The 22,475-nt window shown below is 42.7% G+C and overlaps 2 protein-coding genes and 1 long non-coding RNA gene across 5 annotated transcripts; 2 read left to right on the top strand and 1 right to left on the bottom strand.

Moving 5' to 3' along the window:
- Positions 1 to 527: 527 nt before the first annotated feature.
- LOC115396641 (FXYD domain-containing ion transport regulator 6-like) lies at positions 528 to 10,019 on the top strand. 3 transcript variants are annotated; one of them, XM_030102613.1, is made up of 9 exons: positions 528 to 758; positions 2,796 to 2,868; positions 3,003 to 3,029; positions 5,548 to 5,571; positions 5,810 to 5,833; positions 7,332 to 7,406; positions 9,164 to 9,247; positions 9,647 to 9,671; positions 9,782 to 10,019. In XM_030102613.1, the coding sequence occupies exons 2-8, from the start codon at positions 2,817 to 2,819 to the stop codon at positions 9,649 to 9,651; spliced, it is 291 nt and encodes a 96-aa protein (XP_029958473.1). In that variant the 5' UTR covers positions 528 to 758; positions 2,796 to 2,816; the 3' UTR covers positions 9,652 to 9,671; positions 9,782 to 10,019. The 3 variants fall into 3 exon arrangements, with proteins under 3 accessions (XP_029958473.1, XP_029958474.1, XP_029958472.1); XM_030102614.1 differs by lacking the exon at positions 3,003 to 3,029; XM_030102612.1 differs by lacking the exons at positions 9,647 to 9,671; positions 9,782 to 10,019 and having other exon boundaries at positions 9,164 to 9,261.
- Positions 10,020 to 11,386: 1,367 nt separating this feature from the next.
- LOC115396642 (uncharacterized) lies at positions 11,387 to 13,559 on the top strand. The gene is made up of 4 exons (XR_003932394.1): positions 11,387 to 11,494; positions 12,314 to 12,349; positions 12,617 to 12,653; positions 13,529 to 13,559. It is a non-coding gene; the product is annotated as an uncharacterized LOC115396642 (long non-coding RNA).
- A 515-nt stretch (positions 13,560 to 14,074) lies between these two features.
- nfkbid (nuclear factor of kappa light polypeptide gene enhancer in B-cells inhibitor, delta) lies at positions 14,075 to 22,218 on the bottom strand. The gene is made up of 12 exons (XM_030102948.1): positions 22,083 to 22,218; positions 19,293 to 19,429; positions 19,177 to 19,207; positions 18,691 to 18,890; positions 18,419 to 18,597; positions 17,896 to 18,001; positions 17,657 to 17,803; positions 17,512 to 17,563; positions 17,208 to 17,365; positions 16,559 to 16,675; positions 16,221 to 16,385; positions 14,075 to 16,132 (listed from the first exon to the last, which is right to left on the bottom strand). Exons 1-12 carry the CDS (start codon positions 22,096 to 22,098, stop codon positions 16,061 to 16,063), a joined length of 1,380 nt encoding a protein of 459 aa, XP_029958808.1. The 5' UTR covers positions 22,099 to 22,218; the 3' UTR covers positions 14,075 to 16,060.
- Positions 22,219 to 22,475: the final 257 nt, after the last annotated feature.

Consider the following 22,475-nt stretch of genomic DNA (forward strand, 5'->3'; position numbering starts at 1 on the left):
CAGCTTAACAAAAAGGCAACGCTAACCTTCCACAAATAAAAAAAAAAAAGAAACAGATATCAAATTTACAAGACGTGCAGCCATCAAGGCTCAGTTCCCACAGAAAGGGGGAGGTTTGGCGGTCTGGTGTGAGGGAGGCCTTGTCATGAGTTTTCATATGGCTGAGAGGGGAGGGGTGTGGGAGGGCTGCACCTCAGTGACAGACTGTTCTGGCCATGAAAGTGCTCCAGTGTTTTTGCCCCCCCCCTTCTCCGCCTGTAAATCACACCGCAGTGCAACAAGCTCACTGTCTGATGCTGCTTATTTGCTTCAGGGGGGGAAATGAGCGTGATTTACAGTTCATTATGGAGTCATATTTTACTATCAGCGCAAAAAAAAAAAAAAAAATACAGGGGAATAATAGTGTAACAGCCCTCCTCGTGTTATTTACCCCCGTGCGGGGCAAATTTGGGGAGTAACTTCAGCGGCACCCCGCCCCCTCTTTCACTGAGTCTCTCTTTCTCTCATTCCTGAGACAAGAAGACCTGGAGGAGGCAGACCGAGCGCACCGACCGAGCTCCGCTCAACGCAGCTCCCAGTTTTTATTTATTATTCACCATTCACAATAGACTTTTCTGCGCATATTTGATCTTTGGGGAGAAGTAATTATAGAGTGGGGTTTGGGGGAAGTTTTTATTATTTTGTTTTGCATAGCAAAGTTTGGCTCAACTGGGGTAGAAAGTCAAACACTTATTAAAGTTTTTGGAGGCTGGTTCACGGTAAGTCCGCTTAAAGCTGCTTGTGCGCAATATTTGTCATATAATAGTCAGCAAAGAATATAAGCCATGAATATGATTTTGTGCGATGCAGACATTTTCATCACTGGTCTTTCGAAAAAAAGAAAAGGAAAAAAAAAACAACAACTTCCATCCCCCCTGCATGCCTCAGTGGGGGCATGTGACGGCCTAACAACATTAAGCCATTAGTGCGCCTTTACGCACATGCCTGACATGGATATTTACAAGACTATTTCAATGGCTTGTTTTGCATAAGTGCCGGTGTGCAGGCTCTACATGGTGCAGAAGTTTGCTGTCACACTATTTTTTTTAAAGTATTATTATTCACTGTGAGCTCTGCCAGAAACTTATAGTAGCCTGTTGCTTCATTTTATCTGGCGAGAACAACAACATGCTGAGGCATTGCCCTTCAAACAATTACCAAACTCCAGAAAACTTCAGATGTTTCTGTCACACAAACAGGTGTTTGTTTACTGCGTCTATTTTGAGGGTGCTGCTTCACTGTGGGGGTTGTCTGAATGTGCAAATTTAAGTGAAATGCAAAATCTCATTTTCCTCATTACTAACTGTCGATGTTAATCCCACTTTATTATATACCGTGGTAATTCATTTTAAGAGTTGTTTTATGTGCCTGTTTGGTTTTTTCCCCTATTATATTCCTCTATATGACTCAGAAGGCTAACAAACACGATTATTGGATCTGTTCTTGTTGGAATAACTCACCCTGTGTTTGTTTGATTAAAGCTGATTGGCAGGCCTTTGTTGTTAATCCTGCTCCCAGGGTTGAAACGTTCATTTCTCTGCACTCCAGCCCCATGTTCACACCCCCACTCGAGTCATGCATGAATCTCCAAGTGGTGCTCTGGGCCTAGGAGGCAACCCTTGCTTCTTCCCACTAAAGCTTTGATCTTTGCAATGCAAAACATTTTATTTTTAATGCCATATATTTCCCGCAGCTGCAAAGCTTCACTAACTGTACTTGCAATGCATTCTTGTCCCTTTTTTTTTTTTTTGGCGTAACTAGTACATACATATCGTGCTCTAGTTTGCGGACCTAACTCCTGTGTTGAGTAGTCAGCAGTAGTCCAGTTTAGGAACCTTGGCCTGTAAACATATGAGTGTAAGAGAATCCTAAGTTATGCGCCAGATAATATATAGACAGAAAGGCAGTCACAGGAGACCTTTTGCTCCATCTGCAAAGTGTATGACCCTGCAAAACCAGTCCAAACCCACCGATGAAATATAGGGTGCAACTCAACACCCGCCTTGCCTTGCACCCCTGGACCGCCAGGCCCCATATTCTCTGAGCCTCCTGGGCCTGAAATAGATCATCCTCTCTCACCCGGGGCCAAGTGACCACATTATTGAGACACCTCTCTCAATCGCACTAGTGATCCGGTTTTGTGGTGTCTGGCCAAGCGGCGCATCGTGTCCCAACCAGGCATATTCTCGCTGAAGGTCACTGCTTCAGTTTTACTTTTTAAATTCCAGTCGTCATCTCCAGGAGAGCTGCCGAGCCAGCCTGCGAGTCTTCCGTTGCGCTCCTCTGTGACTATTCAGAGCTTCATTAAGTAAAGCCCAAAAGTGTCATCTCGGCGGAATCAAACACTGTTGAAGTTGTGTAACGATGCGGCTCACTACTCGGGTTGTTTGCTGTTTGGGTTTTGGCTGTTCTGTAAAGTGGGGCACACATGTAACAGTGTGGTTTTGAGCACAAGTCGGCTTCAGCTCTCTCACTGTCCTGGAGAATACCAGATATCCTTCGCTTGAATTGGCTGTTTAATGGTTTCTGGAAGAGGTTCAAGGTGAATTGCAGAATAGTTGGAAAAAAAAAAGAAAAGAAAACATCCTCTGTTCCTGAAACTGTCGAGCCTGCAGAGTTTCTTCTTAGTGACAGTTTAAATGTCTCAACTTTCCGTCTGTTGAGTACGCCTTTACTCTGATCAGCCAATAGTGACTCAGCATCCCCAGATCTTACTCCGTCATAACGCTGGTGTTCTTTCTCTGCATCCTGACAAGGTTTTTCTGAATAAAGGAAAAATGGATCTTGTGGCGCTGGTGGCCTTCAGCTCCTGGCTGGCTCCCGCTCTTGGTGAGTAGCTTCTTCACCAAATTTCCAGTAGCTTTCAATGATTCCCTCTAAGCATGCTCTCCAGCTTCCTCTTCTTTCTCCGGCTCTGTTCTGAGCTCCTCCATGCTAAATGTACTGATGTGTGTGTATAACAGGATCAGCGTTTGGCAGGGAGGTGTTTGGTGAGTTCCTTGCATTACAGCGGTCACTGACAATGCATGGGCTGAAGATTTCTTCTTCTTTTTTTTCTTATTTATCTAGAGGGTTGTTTGACTGCGCGCCTCCTCTGGCCCATCGTCTATGAAGTGCCACTTCTAATTAGCATTATACTGGCACATCCACTGAATGTGATCTTTTTCATCCCGAATGTTTCATGTCTGTGTTTCGCGCTGACAAAAGGCCGTGTCAGCATTGTATAAACATTTCCCTTTTGCTGCAGTTTAAATAATCAGTTTTCCCAACTGCTGCCAAGTTTTCCGTTGTTAATGCAGGTCGTGTTCTTTGATTTGTGTCGCTCTCTGCTCTCTGCATGCCATCAGCTGAGCTTGATGTTAAGCAGATTTGCCTGCAGTGAGTTTTTTTTCCTTTTTTTCTCTCTCTCTCTCATCTTCTTTGACTCTCATGTCTGACTCCTGGGTCAGTCTTTAGTTTAAAAGACTTGTCAACACCGTTGTAGTAAATTATTATTCGGCTTTGCTGTGAAAAAGACTTAACATTTTGGATTTGCGGGCTTGCAGTGAGGTCGGCGTTAACCGCAGCGCTCGGACCGCTGTTCTCCAGTGAATGTTGTGCTGCACGACTTACATACAAAATCTCATAGAGTTCAAGTTGGCATCCACATTGAATCACGAGGAAAAAAAGTATTTTGCCAGGTGTCGGCTGTCAAACATCCAGAGCTGCTGGAAGCAGAAAGCTCCCACTCCAACAAGTCTCCTCATGCTCGCAAACATTCCTGTTAATGAATTCGGCATTACTCGTCGCACTTCATATCCAAGCAACCGCCGAGACTGGGTGACATTTAAAACACTGTTCACAGTCTGCTGAATATTTTAATGACAGCTGTAAAAATAACACATTAATGATGTGAAATGTTGCCTCGGCACAAGTGAAAAGTATTTGCTTAACCTCCAAAGAGCTATTTCAAGGTTACTTTGTTCTCACGGCCGATTCTCCTCACACAAACAATGCTGAAGTGCGCTGTCTAATTATTCTGCCGCTTCTCCTGACGCCGGTGAACATGAGACAGAAACTGTGACTTAACGATACCAAGAACCGGATGCTTTTTAGAAAGTCTTGTAGGCACGAAAACACGCAAGGTGTTTTTTTTTTTTTTTTTTTTTTTTTAACCACAAGCAAGAAGAGAAATGTGACGGATCAGTAGGGTCTGTACTTCCCCGTGTTGATTTGATGATTTATGCTTGTTTCAATTATGAAATTGTTGGCCTTCTTTTTTTACACACATGAACAAACATTGCCTTCGAATGTAGGTGAAAGTTGAGATTACGACCACAAAATGTCAATTTGTTTCAAGATAATTGGAAAGTTGTTTTTTTTCTTGGGGGGTTTTTGTGCATAGAAAAGTATCCGCCTCCTTCTTAGAAGCTCAGTCTGCCCCACTTTGGAGAAATACATTCTTGAGCATGGTTTGCATAATTATTGACTAATCTCTGGCTATTTCTTACCTCCAGTTTCCTTGTCTTGAGCTTTTCCCCACTGAGTTATTGTTTATTTGTCATTCTGTTCCACTTAAATTCCATACTAAACTTTAGGGCAGATGGCCTCTGTGAGCTGTCTTTGATATGAATGTAAAGAAATCCCAGATTGTTTCACTTTGGGCGCAAAGTTTCAGTTATACTTTGCAGTTATGGTCTGAGTTACTTACTTCTCTATACAGAAAAAGGATGTTTCACTTCTCATTTTCCGCTGTCAGTGTGAATATCAGGTTATCTCTTTTGTTACTCTTTTCTCTTTAAAATATCTTCTTTAGTGAAGTCACTTCAGAAACAGTTTAAATGGTTCAAAACAAGAACAACATTTCAGCAAACACGCAGTAATACCTTCAAAGTGAACGCGAGGATGACGTCAGTCTTTTGCTGCACTTCCTGTTCAAATTATTTTTAGATTTGAGTTTTATTTCCTGCCTATAATACAGTGTGGGCGGGTGGCATATTAACACAGGACCAGTGATCACATTGTGATCACAAACACACACTTCAGTGTATAGATCTTTGGCAGAAACACTCGCTTGTTCTGTATTTCTGATAATTTTACGTTCAAAAAGAGAATCGAGACGTCATAACCATTAAATACTTAACATTTCATGAGGAGATCTTGCTCCTGTTACTCTCTAATGAAGCAGTGATCACCTAAACTGATGTGATGGATAAGAACATGTAATAAATTGAGTGGTGTTCCTCCAATTTCTAACTTTTTATCTACTCAGTGAAACACTGCAAAGTATCCCTTTCATCAAAAATGCAACATGCTTGTTCAAATAAATGCAGAAAATCAACAGTATTCTAGTACTTTGTTGTGTTTACATCCTTATCAGGGTTACTTTGTGGAGCTTCTGCATGAATATAAAACACATGAGAGTCACGTTGAGTCTCCCTGAACGGTGAATTTGATTCACTCACCACCAGTTTTTTCACACCAGCTCAATTTCTTATGGTCTGATTTTTTTTTTCCTTCTCTTCACAGCTTCAGCAGCAGATCATGACAAAGGTGGGTGTTATTTGATTTAAAAAGAAAAAAAAAAGGCTGAGAAAAGTCAAATGTAGACAAGTTACACGCTCATTGTGTCTGGTGTAGAATTCTGCAGCGGCACCAGATTGGCTGATGTGTGGATGAATGGCTAAAGCCTGCAGACGGCTGAATAGCCTCACATTACGAAGCCGCTCGCTCGGCGTGTAAATCTGCTGCTCATTTCTTCCCCCTCTCCTCTCCCCTCCTCTCCTCGCAGACTACGACAGCGCCTTTCATTACGGTGAGTGGGAGACGGCGGCCGACCCGCCGCACAGGAAACATCTGGGAGGTTTGAGACGAGCGCGCCGTTTTTAACTTGTTTTTCCAGAAGTGATGGAAAACTCTCACCCCGAGGTCAACCTGAAAGAGGAGCCTGAGTGCAAAATACTTTACATTCTGTGTTTTCTGGTGGATTTTGAGTCAACTCAAAGGTTAAAAATGCACAGGATTCACTGGAAAATGTTTCTCTGAAAACCACCATGAATTCTGAAGTCATCTGTGCCTTTTTCTTATCAGTCAGTGATTGAAGTGGCGTTATTTCCACAGCGGATGCGTTTGTTTGTTTCTTTTTGCCCTCTTCACATTTTCCCTTTGATTCGATCATCAAGGCCAAATAAGCTGGAGTTGTTGACAGACTCGGGTTTCTCAGGATTCCCTGAAGAGTCAGTCACCCACGGGCTCATGGCGTCGAACTGATCGTACGCCACAGAGAGATGGGCGCTCAGAATCAGACGTAGGGACAAAACAGAGCCATCAACGAAAAGCCTGCTGCCAAGGGAGAACATGAAGCTACAACCAGTGACTTGTTAACGCTGTTAAGATTTAACACCTGAAAATTCACATTCAGAATTATTATTCAAATAATACACATGATGAAAATTACAGGTTTTAAATCTACACGTAATAAATTTCATAATTTAACATCAGAAACCAAAAGTTTTTATATTCTGAATATTTTTTATGATTATCAATCGATGTATAGATATAGAAACAGAGAAAACAGTTGATGCATCTTGCTGTTTTGTGTGAGCAGAAACGTCTGGCTGTCCAGTGGTGCAGCGTTTAGCACTTTCGCCCCACTGTGAGAATGTCCCTGGTTTGAGTCCAGAAAGGAGTTTGCAGCTTCTCTCTGAGCACGGGCAGGTTTTCTGCTCGTACTCGGGTTCCCTCCTCCAGTCCACTACTGGAACAGCATTGACAATCAACAGAAATATCATTAGTTAAAGAGATAAAGGAGGCTGATTTAACTTTCATATTGGTCAAGAGAATTCAATGTGACAAAGCAAATAATGAAAAAAAAACTATACATGACAAAATGAAGCCTGTGTCTGAAACTTTTGAAGAATCGTACAAAACAAACTGACCGGATGACGCTTTCTGATGCTCCCTGAATAGACCCGGCATGTTGATCTTTTATATTTCCGGAATCTCTGTGGAGACTTGCAAGTCAGTAAACTGAGTTTAAATAGTCTCAAAAGATGTTTCATTATGATGAGACACGATGAAGTCTGATACAAATTTAGCCTTTAACCATCAGTCAAAGTGAATTTTTTAATGCATGTTTTCAGTCTGTATGTAGGCCATCATCATAATTCTGTGCTGTTAAACTTGTATTGAGAAGAGTTTGATTATCTGAAGCGTTTTACTCGTCAATGTTGTTACATTTTCAGTAAAAAATGGAGATCGTCGTTTGTAGCTGAAGATGGCTTTTTTTCTCTCTCTCTCTCCCTCCATCGCAGACTATGAATCGCTAAGAATCGGCGGACTGGTCTTCGCAGTGGCGCTCTTCCTCCTGGGCATCGCCCTCATTGTCAGTAAGTGATTTAACAGCTCCGACACTCAATCGGACCGCTGGCAGCGCACGGCGATCGCTGTCCGCATGAGCTGACCCCCTCTAATTCAGGCACAGCTGCAGAGCAAGCAGACTCAGATTTTCCACAGAGGTGTGGTCGGGAGTGGCACAACGCCAGTGTCTCTCCCCCCACTGTCCTTCTAGGGTTCCTCCGCCTACCTGAGAGCTCAGTGCCGCTGCCAGGGGTAGCCCCGAACCAAGGCCCATAAATAATTCAGTCTGGGCCACTTTTTCCAAGCGCAGTATTTGGTAATAAGCAAAGTGACCCAGCAGCTGTGCTCCGTGAGGACTTTTAGTCGTTTTGGACCAGAATTGCGTATATTAATGAAAGGACAGTCGAATTAAAGAATGTTGTGCCCTTGGCTTAAAAAAAGCAGCCAGCACTGGGTGTCTGTTTCACTAAAAGATGTGTTTGTGATCCACTGTTTCTCACCTTTGTGAGGCTGGGTGGGTGGAAGGCGGAGATCAGCTGCATGCTTTCACCAAAATGAGGTTTTCCCGTTTCAAACATTGCTTTCATTTGGAAAGCTTTCATCAAATCAAAGATACCGAGGCCGTCCACAGCCTTTCCTCACGGCAAACTGGGGATTCTCCAGATTGATCAAAATTGTGAACACGTCTAAACTTTGGGCCGTTTTGGAAAGTTCCAGATTGAACATTTCCACATTCTCAAGATCAGCTGATTCCTTAAAACATTGTTGAATTGAAGCGAAAGTCTGTTTGATCTTGTTTTAATCAGCTCTTTTTAAAGTGTGGCGCCGAAGCCCACGGGCCAGTCCTCGAGGCGCAGCATGAAAGACTATTAGGGATATTTGCCATTTAAAATCTTGCGTTTGAAATTTTAGAAGAACCAACAGCCATGGGTTACCGCTGGCGCCTCCCCATGCGGACGGCGACGCGAGTGAATAAAAGATGCTTCCAGTTTTATTCTTAATCCCGTCAGTATGTAGGTCAGTCTGGGATCTCTGGCTATTTCATCAGTGCTGCCAACTGCGTGCTCCTGCCTCGCACTAAAGTTAAGTTGGCAGCGCCGTCGCTGAACTCGACGATGCACCTGGAGTGTGTTCTCAGCAGCTCAGTACCTGGAACTTGAAAACTGCCTCTTAAGATTTTCCATGGAGTCAAACCGGCCATATTGAAAATACGGCCTGGTACAGATGAGATTTTAATTTTGTTTTTGCAACTTTAATCCTTCAGTTGTTTATTTGCACATACCGCTGAAGATCATGTGAGTCCCATGTGAAAATCCCTCACCGGATGTGTTCGCTGTGTCAGCCCCCCTGTGGATTGCTGTGTAAAGCCTCATGAACAGTAGAAGGGAAAAAAAAAAAGAAAACTCACTCTTTAAAAGCTGAAAATACAGTTTGTTGTGGATGTGCGTAGAATTAAAATCCACTTCTCTGAGTCTGTCTTTATGACAATCCACAAACTCGTTAAATGTTGGCAAAGCCTACTGAGAACGGTGAAGAGTTCAAGATATGACCAGACACATTTCACCACTCTGAGTGATTTGTACTGAAAGGTGATCTTTGCTGTGTTTCAAGCACATACGTTGATTCCTGGTCAAAGACCAATAAGCTGGTGGCTTATAAGGAGTTTCTAGGCTTTTTTACTGGCAAAACTTCAAGTCTGTATTGTTTTCAAAACCACTTTTACATTTAGCACACATACCAACAGATAGGTTGTAAAGCCTTCTCTTGTGCTTCTGTCCGTAAACAGGCAGAAAATGTACCTGTTCAGGCAGCAGCAAACCCGAGAAGTCAAAGGCCCGAAGTCCTGATGCAGAAGCTGGTGTGCAAAGAGGTGAGCATTCCTGATGGCTGTATCGATAAAGGTCAATCATCTTAAAACATCTCAGTTTCCTATTTTGCAAAAAAAAAAAAAAAAAAAAGAAAAAAAAAGATTTTTTAAAAGGAATGAATACATTCTTATAACAGGAGGAAATAATCAGAAAGTCAGACTGTTGAAGAGATCAAGCACAAACTCACTGCTGTCAAAGCGAGCAAGCCTTTGTAAGCTGCAGCTCAGTCCTGCCACAAAAATCCATTCTTAGCAGAATTAAAAAGGAGAAATACACAAGCCTTAGAATATTCTGAAAAATACAACTTTCGAAACTGGGATGTTCTAAAACTTTTGACCAACTTTGGAAGGTTCAGACTTGTTTACCAAGAGAAAAACCAGAATCTTAAACTGTTTTCACAGATTAAATGTCCTGACAACCAGTTTGGTAAGTGACTGACAAACACTCTTAATCCCGAATGAATATTATTATAGATACAGATTTTTCTAAAGAAATATTTTCAAATCTTTTCAAACTCTTCTCTTTTTTTTTTGCAGTTTCCACGCTGCAGCCAGCAGGTGGCAGCAGACACCACGATGACAGCAGAAGACACTCTTTCCACAAACATAGAGCTTTCTTCACTTTCTTCATGTTACTCTTTTCCTTTTTCTTCTTTTTTCTATGTGTTGATCACCAGTGGATTTTGTGCCAAACTTTATACAGTAGCCATAGTTTGATTACCAGATGTATTTTTTGACTTTCTGATCGATGCTTATAATAAAGAAAATGTTTGAAAAATGAATCTTTCCTCGTCTTTCTGGTGATTATGGAGGCTTTTACGGCAGTGGGAGCGTAAAGCCGAGCAGCAGGGCCTCTGTAGTGCTGCACACTGGCTTCTGCTGACACTGCAGACAGTTCAGTTACACATGCGGTAGTAACCAGCAGCCCGGAGCGCAGGATGATTTATCTGCTGCATTCTGCAGCTTTTGGAGAGCTACCCTGAAAAACAAAATGCTCCGTTTTGCCTATCTCCATGTTAAGTGCTGTTTATTGGCAGATTTTCCACCACGGCGGGTCCCGCAGCTCCTGTGAATGGAAAAGCTGCAGATGTAAGGCTTGATTCTCTCCCCGGAGTTGCAGCTTGCCTGCACTGCACAAAAACACACCGTGGGACAGAAAGTGGTGCATTTCCAGCATGGGAGCTCATATTCCTGGAGTACAATCAGTTTACACTTCTTGAAAGCTCACATTCACAGCAGAATAGTGACAGAATTTTAATAAAAGCTTATTTTATGAATTTTAAATATGACAGCAGCAGTATAGGAATTGATTACCAGGATAGGAATTGATTACCAGAGGAATGTTCTTTATTTGTTGGTTTTTTGGATTCCAGCTGCTTGACAAACATGTATTTGACTTTGTTTATGTGCCAAACAAACTGGTGCTTATCCTGCAGGTAGGTCACTTCAGCACCGTCACTCTTCCAGTTTTTGTTACTGGACATATCATATAAATCACATTTTTTGTTTGTGTTTTTCAGACTGGTGGCTATAGTATATCAAAATAAACGTGATGATAGACACATGATTTATTCACTTTGATTCATTTTTATGATATAGTGCCAAATATTGGTCTAGATATGACAAAAACATTTTTTAAAGACATTCTCATTTTTAACATGGACCAATACTATTCAACAAAAGTCGCGTATTATGAGCCCATACACCTCTGTCCCAACTTAATTGAAACATACTGCTGCCATTAAACCTAAAGATTAAAAATTGTGCCTTTCATTCATATTTTCTGCTTATCTGGACGTGGGAGTGTTTACTAGAAGAGATAACAGTTACAATAAAGTACCTAAAACTAGAAAGTAACAACCTCGCCACACGTTTTTACACCACAAGAAAGAATATCCTGACCACATTTAAGCCGCTGCCGGAGATTTTGCAGCTAAAATGTTTGACTTTGTGGTAAAATTGTACTTTCTGGGGCTGACCCACTATCCTCTGCAATCTGCAGCTCAAACACTTTTTTTTTTTTTTTTTTGTAGCACTAGGATTACCCCTGGATTGCACCACTTTTGTGGGTGACTGCAATGCCTCGCCATCACCACCAGGGGGCCCCTGCGGGGCTTCCACTCCGAGGCTCCCTGAGCTGCTGCTGCTGCTGCTCTCTGTGCTCAGTATCCAGTCTCAAACTGCAACCCAGCAACCTGCTAAATCGGTGAGCTCTGCTCCATCTCTGCACTGCAGCCATGGCCACCACAGGTTTGACTCTTTTTCCATCTAAATGCAGCATGAATTTTCACCTTTAACATACTTTACAGACTTGTTAAATTAGTGTGTGTGCTCATTCGGGAGTATCATAATGTTTTTGACAAAGAAAAGTTCTTTTCACATTTATCTGTGTCGGGTTTTTTTCTGACTGCTGCACAGTTCCTTCAGTGGGAGTCGGTTTTGGGTTTTGATGCATTATGTAAGTGTCGCAACAAAAGGGGAATTCCGCTCTTAATCCTCCATTGAAATAATAATGAAATAAAATAAAACCGTTTAGCATGTTGTTCCTCTGAAACTATTCATAAAAAGTGCAGAGCTGAATTAAAAAAAAAAAAGTCCGAGCTCAGCAGTTTGAGAGTTGAAGGCTCAGCAGCATGCAAGCTGCATTACTGTCATGTAAACATCTCCACAGTCTGGAAGCAGCTGCCTGCATCACTCTGGATGGACATTTTAATGCAGCAATAAAACTACTAACAGATAAATCATTTGACACAGAATCAATATCCAAACATGTGTTTTTATATATATATATATATTTTTTGACACCATTAGTGCTCCCTCTTTGTTCTGTGCTGGTGGGTCTGACTCCATCCTGCTGCTGGCTGGTAACCCACTTGTTTCTGCTGAGCAAAGATGCTGCATTGTGCGCCTCTCAGTGGAGAAAAAAAAAAGGACTGGAGCAGTGACAGAGCCAAGCCTGCAGATCTTGGAGAGCTGGAAATCTTGCAGTCAGCTGTGGGGAAATGAAACACCCTTTAAACTGCGTCTGTTTTACATGCAAGACAAGTGATGATCTCTTTCTCTTTGCAGAAGCATTGTTTCCTGATCAAAGTGACTTTGATTATGGTAAGACGTGTAACATACATTACAGTAAAATTTGCATTTTTTTCCCCCCACTCTATTTTGCAACTGTGAAGTGATGTGTGGTTCTGTTCCTTGTAGACTATGAGACTTTGCGGACCACAGGGGTTATCCTTGCTGTCATTATGTTTGTCTCTGGCATTTTAATAGCACTAAGTAAGTTTTCACATCTGTAACATAGAGGTTTTTTTTTTTTTATCAAAAATACCCAAAATGATTACCTTTGTAACTTATCTATCATTCTTCAAACAGGTAAAAAATTCACAAAATGTGTAAAAGGCTCATCCAAGTAAGAGTTATGCAAGGTTTAGTGGATGATCTCTCTGTGCATGTTGTATGATCTTGAATTTTTCACTCAACAGCTGTAAACAAAAAAAAACATCTTTTTAAGTTGAAGGAAAAAAAAAAAGCTCCCCCTATTATTTCCTGCCCTGGATGCCTCTTCTCTAAACGTCCCCTCCCCGTCCTGCTCTCACAAACCCAAAAACGCACTTCCAACACACAGACGAGTTCACGCAGCACTGCGTGGCTGCAGTCATTAGTGGCTCCTGCCCCGGTGTCGCCCCAGCTCCTGTTTTTGGGGAGCAGTCTTTGAATCCTGGGCGTCGCACTCCTCTGGTGTTGGTTGTGAACGGGCAGCGGCTCCTCTCAGCTGATCGCATGCTGCTTGAATGGCAAGACCAGTAGAAAGACCAGAGCTGCTGTTTCCACAGGACAAAACGCTGCACAGCGACTTTCACGCTCCTCTGCAGGATCCTGTGGCTTCAACTGCGTTAGATCTTACACTGACCAGCCGTAATATTATAACCACCTGCCTGATACAGACTGGAGGGAGAGCTGGAGTCCCTGCCGCCAAGGGCTCTGGGATACCCATGAGGTTTTCCCGTTCCTGTTCTGATAGCCAATACAATTTAGCTCTTATCAGACTAGCTGTAATTCAAACTCAACACAACAGCTGATGAAAAAACTGTTCAGTTGCAGCCTGATATACCCACCATCCCAAACATGTCACGATAAAGAGATGCAAGCGGTCATTACATTATGGCTGATGGGTGTAAAAGCCTAATGATGAGTATGTTGTTGCCACAGTTTTCAAAATGCACAACCATATATCAATATACTACGCATTCATGTATCAATAACCTTTCTCAACTTCACATGCAGCTCCAGCTCATCTGGGAGCCAAATCCCAAAGACAGAGGGTGAGTTCATCTCACTGGGCGGAGCTGTCTCTGGATTATAGGTGCATTTTCCCACTAATGTTTTCACTTCTTTTCTTTCTCCAGTACCTCCTCCAGCTGTATAGAAAACATCCTTGAGAGAAGAGACGACTCGTCGTGGGATCCGTGCAAGCAGCAACACACAAACACACACCAGCTGTTTAGTGGCCTTTTCCTTTAATGGCTAATATACCTCTGCCAGCTGGATGTTCAATAAACAGGGTGTCCCGACTCAGCCTAACCTGAACCACAATTAACCAGAAGGTCTGCAAAAATATCTGTCTTTAGATCATCACTCTGTATGGTGCAACCAGAAGGACTAAACGTCTCTGCAAGGATGTGATTTTAAAAGCAAAATAATAAAAAAAAAAAAAAAAAAAAAAAAGAACAATCACTACACTTAATGAAGCAAATACAACAAGCATGTCTTTTTTTTCTTCCATAATTTTACTTCTGTAAAACAATAAAATCAACAGCATGATTACAAAGTTATAAATCTGTCCCTGTGTATCAATAGAGTTTTGATCAGTTTGTTTTCAGCTCAGCATCTTTTTTTGTTCCATTTGAAAAAAACAAAGAGTTGAACAGAATAATGGGAATGAAAAAAAATATATAATAAATACAGCAGATCATTGATACATGTTAAGAATATTCAGAAATGTTGAGCATCAGTGGTTTAAGATGTTGTCAAAGTGTTGAGAACGAGAGCCTCAAAGAGCTTGATTCACACACTGACCTTTATTTAGCTCATTTATTTAGCTTTATAGAACTTTTAATAGAAGTTAGAATCCATAAACAACAATAAAAAAAAAACATTACTTTTCATAGCTGGGTATTCTTCATGTATGGTTTAGAACTGATAAAACCTTCATAATTAAGGTTTAATTTAAACTACCCGACACTTCGAAAACCACTGGTTTACACACTGAGAATTTACTGAAAAGTACATTTTGTTACGTTAAAGCATAAAAAATAATTAAAAATATATTTCCTGAACTTCCCACGGACAGAGACAGGCTACTATCAAAAAATGATCTTGTTGAATCAAACACGTTATCAAGAGCACATTCAATGATCATAAAAGCTCTATGAATCAGAAATGATGTTGTTCAGAGCTACATCAAAGCAAAGAAAGAATTAGGGTGATGTGGTTTACCTGTGTGATTGATCTTTTGTTTGGCTTTGCAGGAATTTACATCGTGTGTCATATCAGAGATGACACACAGGAGAGAAATGTGTCACCCGAATGAATCATCCATGGCCACATTTCACTCTTACTTACTAAATATAATGAATAAGGAATAAATACTCTTTTAGTGTAAATGTAAAAACCGATTTCCAGTATACATACATATGTATATATATATATGTGTATATATGTATGTATATATATATATATATATATATATATATATATGTACATATGAGAGAGAGCGAGAACTATGAGTGAATGAGACACTTAAGATTTTAGTCTGATTCTTATAAAAAGTGAACTTAACCAGTGTTATTGTACTTTTCCTGATGACTCATTACTAAAATCTACAGACAGCAGACAGACAACTTGTCATCGCACGTACTCGTGCAACGCCTCTATGACAGGGAAAAAAACATCACTTTCACAAACATGGCAATTTTACACAGTAAAGGTTCGTTTTCCGCTCAGAAAGTTGCACCTCATCTCACAGATGGATGATGAGCGCAGAAGAGAAGCATCAACTTAAGCGAGAGGTTCCTCCCACATGCAATCTTAACATGAGCATACATGCTGACTGAAATCAAAAGGCAGTGTATCACTATGATAACTTACTGAAGGTGAGAATCAGAGGGGATTCAGGGACATGGTCCCAAAGCATCGTCTCACGATTTCACAGAAATCAACGTTCTACAAGTGGGAGTGTAGCCGACTTGGAAAATGAACATTAATCCACTTTCCTTCAGTGCATAAATAGGTGTATCTATTTAAAATAGAATGACTGAAACTACTCTAAATAAAAGTTACTACCTTTTTTAAAACTTTGATTGTGATGAATCCATATAACACAAGTTTAAATTATGAAAAAAATAACATTTCCTTTTGTTCTAACTTTGAAAGTACCTGCATATCTAATGCTTTCTATTTCAATATGAAAAAAATAAGATTTCTAGAAATACACAAATCATTTAAAATCTTAAACAAGACTTTTCAATGACATTTTGAAATAAAATGTTTCACCCACACATGAAAACCTCACCCTGAACGTAGAGGGATAAATAAAGCGTCGATAGCTTTTACAGTAAGCATAGTTTCATCTTGAAATATTGTTTATCAAACAGAACGTTGTATCCAGAGATCAATGCTCCAGAATGAGTTTCTCGGTCGGTAAAAAGGCCAGGGACTCCCACAGTCTCATCACAATGATGTGTAAATCCCCTGCTCAACAGAGGAACCATCTTTAAGACTCGCTCCCTCTAAATGGGGATTACAGGTGCTTTTAAATCATTCCTGGTCCTGCAAGGACACGATACGTCGGCGGGAGGAGGCGCTCCGTTTCTTCAGCATGAGCCTGAGCTGGAAGTCAACGGAACGAAACAGAGTGAGTGTCTGTGGGAGCGGTGCTGGGCTGCGGCTCGGCTCGGCTCGGCTCGGCTCGGCTCACCTGCTCGCCCTGCGCGCCGCTCTGCAGCAGGTGGGCCGGCTGGTCGTTCTCCAGGTTGCGGATGCTGGGGTCGGCTCCTCGGCTCAGCAGCAGCTGCAGGATCTCCTCCTGGTGGGGGTTGTTGTGGAGTCCGGCCGCCATGTGTAAAGCTGTGTGTCCGTGAGCCTTCACCAGAAAAAGAAAAAAGAAAAAAAAAAAACACACAAAGCATGACTCAGACTGTTTACAGTCAGCGTAGAATTAGCTTCAGCATTTATTTGTCCCCCCCCCCCCCTACACGCAGTCACAGTTACATCACCATGAGTCCACTTGTGAGTTTCACAATCAGTGGTACTCACTTTCATATTCACAAAGTCTTTCATGTTTGGCAGGGGAATCCTCATCAGATAGCGCACCAGATCTATATTCCCTTCCTTCACCGCCAAGTGCAGCACAGTCTTGTTACTTTTGATTTCCTGGAATTGAAGAATTACACGTGATTAAAAAAAAAAAAAAAAAAAAAAAGGAAGAAGAACAAAAAAGGAAAAAAAAACTTCAGTCAGTCTGACAAAGAGATTTAAGTCCAACGGTGGAAATTCCATGTCACTGGTTCGTTCAGCAACGGACGAAACCATTCGACAGCATCAGGAGGAAGTGGTGGACAATTAACTGCAGCCAGAGAAGCCCGTCTATGCGTTTCCACATTTGTTCAGGGAGGTTCTATAGATTCTGGCTGCAGAGTGAACCGGCTGAACTGGACTTCATTAAATGTCCTGGAAGACGTTTCTCCGCTTCATGCCGTTCACAGCTTCAGAACTGTTCTGTGATTTCCACTTCTGTTCATGTGTCCAACAAGGTGCGTGCGTGTGAATGTATCACGGTGACATCATGCTGGTTAAAACCTCGGCACTTCCCATATCGGCCGTGCACGTCTAGCGAAAGGTCAGACTCGAGCACGGTGAACTTCAAAGTGCCGTTCCCGCCGGTCGACCTACAGAGCGCCGGTACCTGGCTGGTTAGGGACGCCCTCGCGGTGAGTAACATCTGCACACAGGACAGCTTCTCGGTCGCCTTGGTCTGAAGATTGACGTCAGCCAGGCCGACGGTGGACAAGGCCTTCACGGTGACGCTGTGGGAAATGGCCGCGCAGTGCAACGGAGTCATACCTGAAACAAAGAGTCAGTGCAGGAAATGAATCTCAATTTATCATGGTCATCCTTTTTTTTTCTGCCGTCATTTTCTCTCAGTTACATAATTAGATCCAATAAATGTCACCAATTCTTTTTCCACCATTCCTAAAACGATCCACTACCTTCAAAATTGCGGGTCTCCAGGTCGAAGGCCGACCTGCTGGACAGAATCGCCTGCAAAAAACAAAGCAGGTGAAGTCAGGACGCTCTGTCTTGCAAACTCTTTGCATGGCGGCGGAGTGAAGGAGCACTTGTGTGTTTCCTGACCTGGAGGACCTCGGGGTATCCATACTGAGCCGCCAAGTGAAGGGCGGTTTGTCCTTTAACGTCGCAGGCGTTGATATCCGCTCCTAATGACAGCAGGTCCTGCAGGATCTCCGGCTGGTTCGCTGTCGCTGCTACCAGTAAGGCGGTCTGCGCACATTTATTGTGATGGTTTAGAATCAAGCAGTCTTATTTACAAAAAACAAGGATATTTAGGATTTTTTTTTTTCATTTTTTTTTACCTTTCCCTTGTGTTCTTTGGCATCAAGCTTTCCTATGTCTCTCAGCCTCTCTGCAGCGGCGAAGGCGTATTCCCTCAGTCCCTTGGCGGTGTAGATGTGCAGGATGCTGACAGAGCGAGAGCAGCGCACGATACATTATTAATTAATTGAAGACCGGAGAGTCGTAGTAATCAATTCCGCTCCTTTTCACAGATAAACTTTCATTTCATCTGGGGTTTCAATCACAGGGCATAAAGAGCTGACTCACTCGTTGTGTTTTTAACACAGTGGGTCTGGGACGACAGTAATGCACACGTGGGTTTTCGCTTTTAGCTCACAACCGAAAATGGAACTGTACGGATGTAAATAGTGAGCACTCGCTTACGCACGTAGTGAAATCAATACCGGCGGTTAAATCACATCAAGAAAGAAAAAACAAGAGACAACTGTGTTGTGTTTACGTGTTTCATTAAGAAAAAACTCTGTGTGTGTGTGTTTTGTTTTTTCCCAGCCTCCACTGACTGATGCGTTCGTTAACACTCACGTGTCTCCGTCTTCATCCTGGCAGGTGGTTCTGCTGTAGTCCATCCCGTTCAGCAGCATCCGGGCCTCCTCCAGCTTCCCGGCATCCATGGAGGGGCAGTATCCCACCTGCGCGGTCTGAGCGGGATCCACCAGGGTCCAGGGAGGAGTCACGCTGAGATCCACGGCCGGCCCCGGGCACTGTGCACACCGTGAAATGAGAGCCGTCACCAGAGAGGTCAAAAGTCAGACATTTCCAGGCGAAGGTGGCAGGTGAATAAAACTAATCCTCACATATGAGACGTGAGCCTGAGACACTGCGTCTCCGAATCCCGGCACCTGCTGCTGGGCGCTGTACTCAGACGCCATGGGGAGGCTGTAGGGTTGTGGGTAGCTGGGTCCTGGAAGGCCGGGGTAGTAGCCGAGCGTGGAATCCTGGGGTGCGTTCCAAGGCTCGTAGCTCACTGCCATGTCTGGGTAGCTGCTTGCTGCACCTGGAAATGTTGGGGGACAGATAGTGATTCATCGGCCGAGACTCATTCTGCAATGAGCTTGTTCAAAACTGCGCCTGTGAAAGGTTAGGAAGGTGTTACTCTGTAGTTTTTGTTGCTTTCAATATGAAATGCCAAAAAAGTCATTTTACCAGCTTGAAATGAGAACTGACATCAAGACTCTCCCTTCTAAATACAAAAAACTGAGAAACTGTTCTTAGTTGTTTTTACAGTTATTTCTGAAAGCAGACTTGTCCTATGCACGCAGAGGAAAATATCCATTTCTTACCTGAATAGGTAAATGACTCTGATGGAGAAAACTGTTGGGAAAAACAGAAGAAAAAAAAAATCACAACTGTTTTTTTTTTCTTCAAAATTGGCTGCATTTGTGACTCCTCGGCTTACCGTGACAGCAGCAGGAGGAGCAGGGCTGAGGCTGGCTGCAGAGCAGGACGGCGGCACCGAGGACGTCTCACGCTTCCGCTTCTGCTCCAGAAGTTTCTTCACTGTAGGCAGAGTGCAACACGGCTTCTCCTTCGGTGCTGAAGAAGACAACGAAGGGAGAGAGGATTGACCATTTGGCCGTGTGGGCTCAGGTTACATCAAGAACATGACCAGCTGGAGGGAACGGCCTCGTCCAGGGACCCGCAGCGGGGACGGCAGCGGAATCTGAAAATTGTTTTGTTCTGAAAAGTTTTCTTCTTTAACATTCAGAATTCATTACTTCTGAAAATGTTAATTATTTTAAAATATCTTTGAAGGCCAGAGTGGGACTGTTCTCACTGATCAATGCTTTGTTACAGATTTACTTGAACTTCTGGATCTCAGAATTCCATCAACAATAACATTTCCTGAAAGTTTTCCTGAAAGTACAGGATTTATCTCCATTCACTGTATTTCTTTACACAAAGAAAAAAGCTGATAAGTCATCATCCGACTAAAGATGATCACTGATGATGATTGTGAAATTTCAGCATCTAATAATCTGTTATTGGTCTTACAGAACATTTCAGTATCAAAATGCGATTTTTCTTTCATCTTCTTTTGCAGGTGGAATATATTCAGTCTCTGATTGTAGATATAATAGATGAAAGAGTATCAGATTCTGTAAATGTTGAAGAGCTTTTAAATTCAGAAAAGCTCTGTTTTTGGACAGACTTTCCTGAGGGAGACAGATAAGAGTGATTTAAAGTCCATGCCACTTCATCGTGTTTATTACAGTTTATTTTTAAATTTTTATTAAGAATTTGCAAATCTATTTGAATCTACTGTCAGACTCCCACAGACTCCTCACACCTCAAAAGTAAATCAAACAGCAGAGCTTAACAGTTGTTTTAAAATAAGAAGACCACATTATTTGAAAGAAATTGGCTCAATTCAAACCCTGGCGGTGAAATAATTCATCTCACTTCCTCCACTGTGGCATTTTTCTGCTCACCGTTTCACACGCATGCCCATCAGATCCACTGTGCTATGAGCATGTTTTCCCTTGCTGACGCCCCACTATCATTTCCATTGTACAGGTAAAGGAAATTAAAAACAAATAGGAAAAAAATATTACAAAACAGAATATTGATGTTTCCAGCTGACATGATGTGAGCAAACAGGTTGTTTCCTTGAAGGCCTCACCACACATGTTAGAAGATAAAATTGACATTTCCACCCTGTGTACGGAACAGGAGACCAGATCTGAAGCTTTGAGGATCCTCCTCCATTAGGAACACGGATCCTGTGGTCACGCAACCCCGAGAGGTTCATCAGAAAAACTTGAGCATGGGATTGCCACGGCTCTTTTTCTATGACAGCTTCCTGGCTTGCTCCGTTACGCTGCAGACAGGCAAACCACATCTTCCTGCCTTCAGTGTGTCACGGGCACGTCATCTCAACACATGTAGTTTCCTCGTGCTTTGTGCTGCAGAACAGAAGTGAGATGCGTTCTCTTGTCAACACCCCAACCCCCCCCCCCCCCGGGTTGCTTTTTCAGTTTGAGCTCTGTTTTCTGCCACAAGGCGACTCGGCAGCTCTTGAAACTGAAGGAATCACTCACAGTTGAAAGAAAGAAATGAACAAAAAGCGACACATTTAAAGGACCTGCATGTGTAGAGGTCTGGTTGTTTGCTGTCTCTTCTCTAAAATACCACTTTCACTTCCACTAGAAAGACTTAACAATATGTCTCAGTGTGGTATGTGTCATATGTCATGGCAGACACGAAAGGTCAGTTCATGAGAATGCATGACTCCTCTCGGTATATGTCAGAGCCACAGAGTTTAATTTTCAAGCTCAGGAGGTGTTACTACAGGTTCACCAGCCACCAAAAATCCTACCTTTGGTATTTTCACTGATGATATAAGGCTGCAACATGAGAACACAGAGAACTGCCAGAGGATAGAAGTCCCTCAACACAGCTGTGTGTGTTGTTGTACACACACACACACACGTGCACACACACATGAAATCTGAGTTCACACTGAGTGTCCCAACACTGTTTTAGGCTACTCTGTGCTATATTCAAATAGTGGCTTGTGGAAACCCCTGGACATTGAGTCATGTGTGTGGGAGGGTGGGGATTCCAACGACCTTTCTCTTTTGGCTTCGTCTTCAGAGAAAGAAAGAAGCAGTGCATGGCCAGTTTCCTCATTTTGTGGTTCAACAGACCCGGCTCACAGAGTGAAATATAACATGCACCCAGTCAAGCTCGTATTGAGAGGAGGGGGGGGGGGGGAAAGAAGCTAAAGAAGTCACTCTGTCGCATCTCAGCAGTTTGCTTGTCTTGCATTAATGAAAAAGAGAAGTGAAAAAGAAGCAAGGGCGGAGGTGTATCAGGGTTTCCCCAAAAGGCTGTCCAGACTCTTGGATTCACCCAGAGAGTCGTGTCGTCAAAAGTCAACTGATAGAAAGTGTTGTACACGAAACTATCACTGAAATGACTAAATGAGTGTTAGGAAAGCAATCTAAAATGTACCTTTCGTCATGACAACATCGACAGCAATACTGAACCTATTGAACGTGTATAACAGAAGCTGTAGAGTATATAAATAAAATAAATCGAAAATTAAAAAAAGATGTAAAGGTCAGGTCAGAATAACACTGATGTTAAGGCAACTACCTGTCATCATCATGACTGTCAGACCATTAAAGGCTGAATGAAAACCCGTTCACAGAAGCGCGTGCAGAGGAAAAGCCGCCATACTCACATTTATCAAAGTGCATGTCAGAAGCGGTGTTTGCCTGGAAGTCTCCTCTCACTTGGTCACCGAATGTGCTGGCAGGGATTGTCGGAGCTGGAGGGGTCCGTGCTGCTCAGGCAGGCTGAAGTTTCACGTCTGGCTTGTTGTCGCTGGCTGCCGCTTGTACACACAAACACGTTGTGTCCCCGGCCCCGCCCACTTCAGCAGCTTGACCACGCCCCCGGCTGCCACTGACCACGCCCCTCAGTTGGTATTTCTGTGTGAAACATGATTCACAAAATTGATTGATTACATCTGTGCTTTCCCCTGCTTGAGTTATTGTAACTTCAGCCTTCTTTAAGGTTAATGACTGGTTTATTACAGTGTCTGGAGCCTCACAGGCTGAAGCTCTGGGGAGTT

The sequence above is a fragment of the Salarias fasciatus genome, chromosome 11 (genome assembly GCF_902148845.1).
Source record: "Salarias fasciatus chromosome 11, fSalaFa1.1, whole genome shotgun sequence".
Classification (NCBI taxonomy): Eukaryota; Metazoa; Chordata; class Actinopteri; order Blenniiformes; family Blenniidae; genus Salarias; species Salarias fasciatus.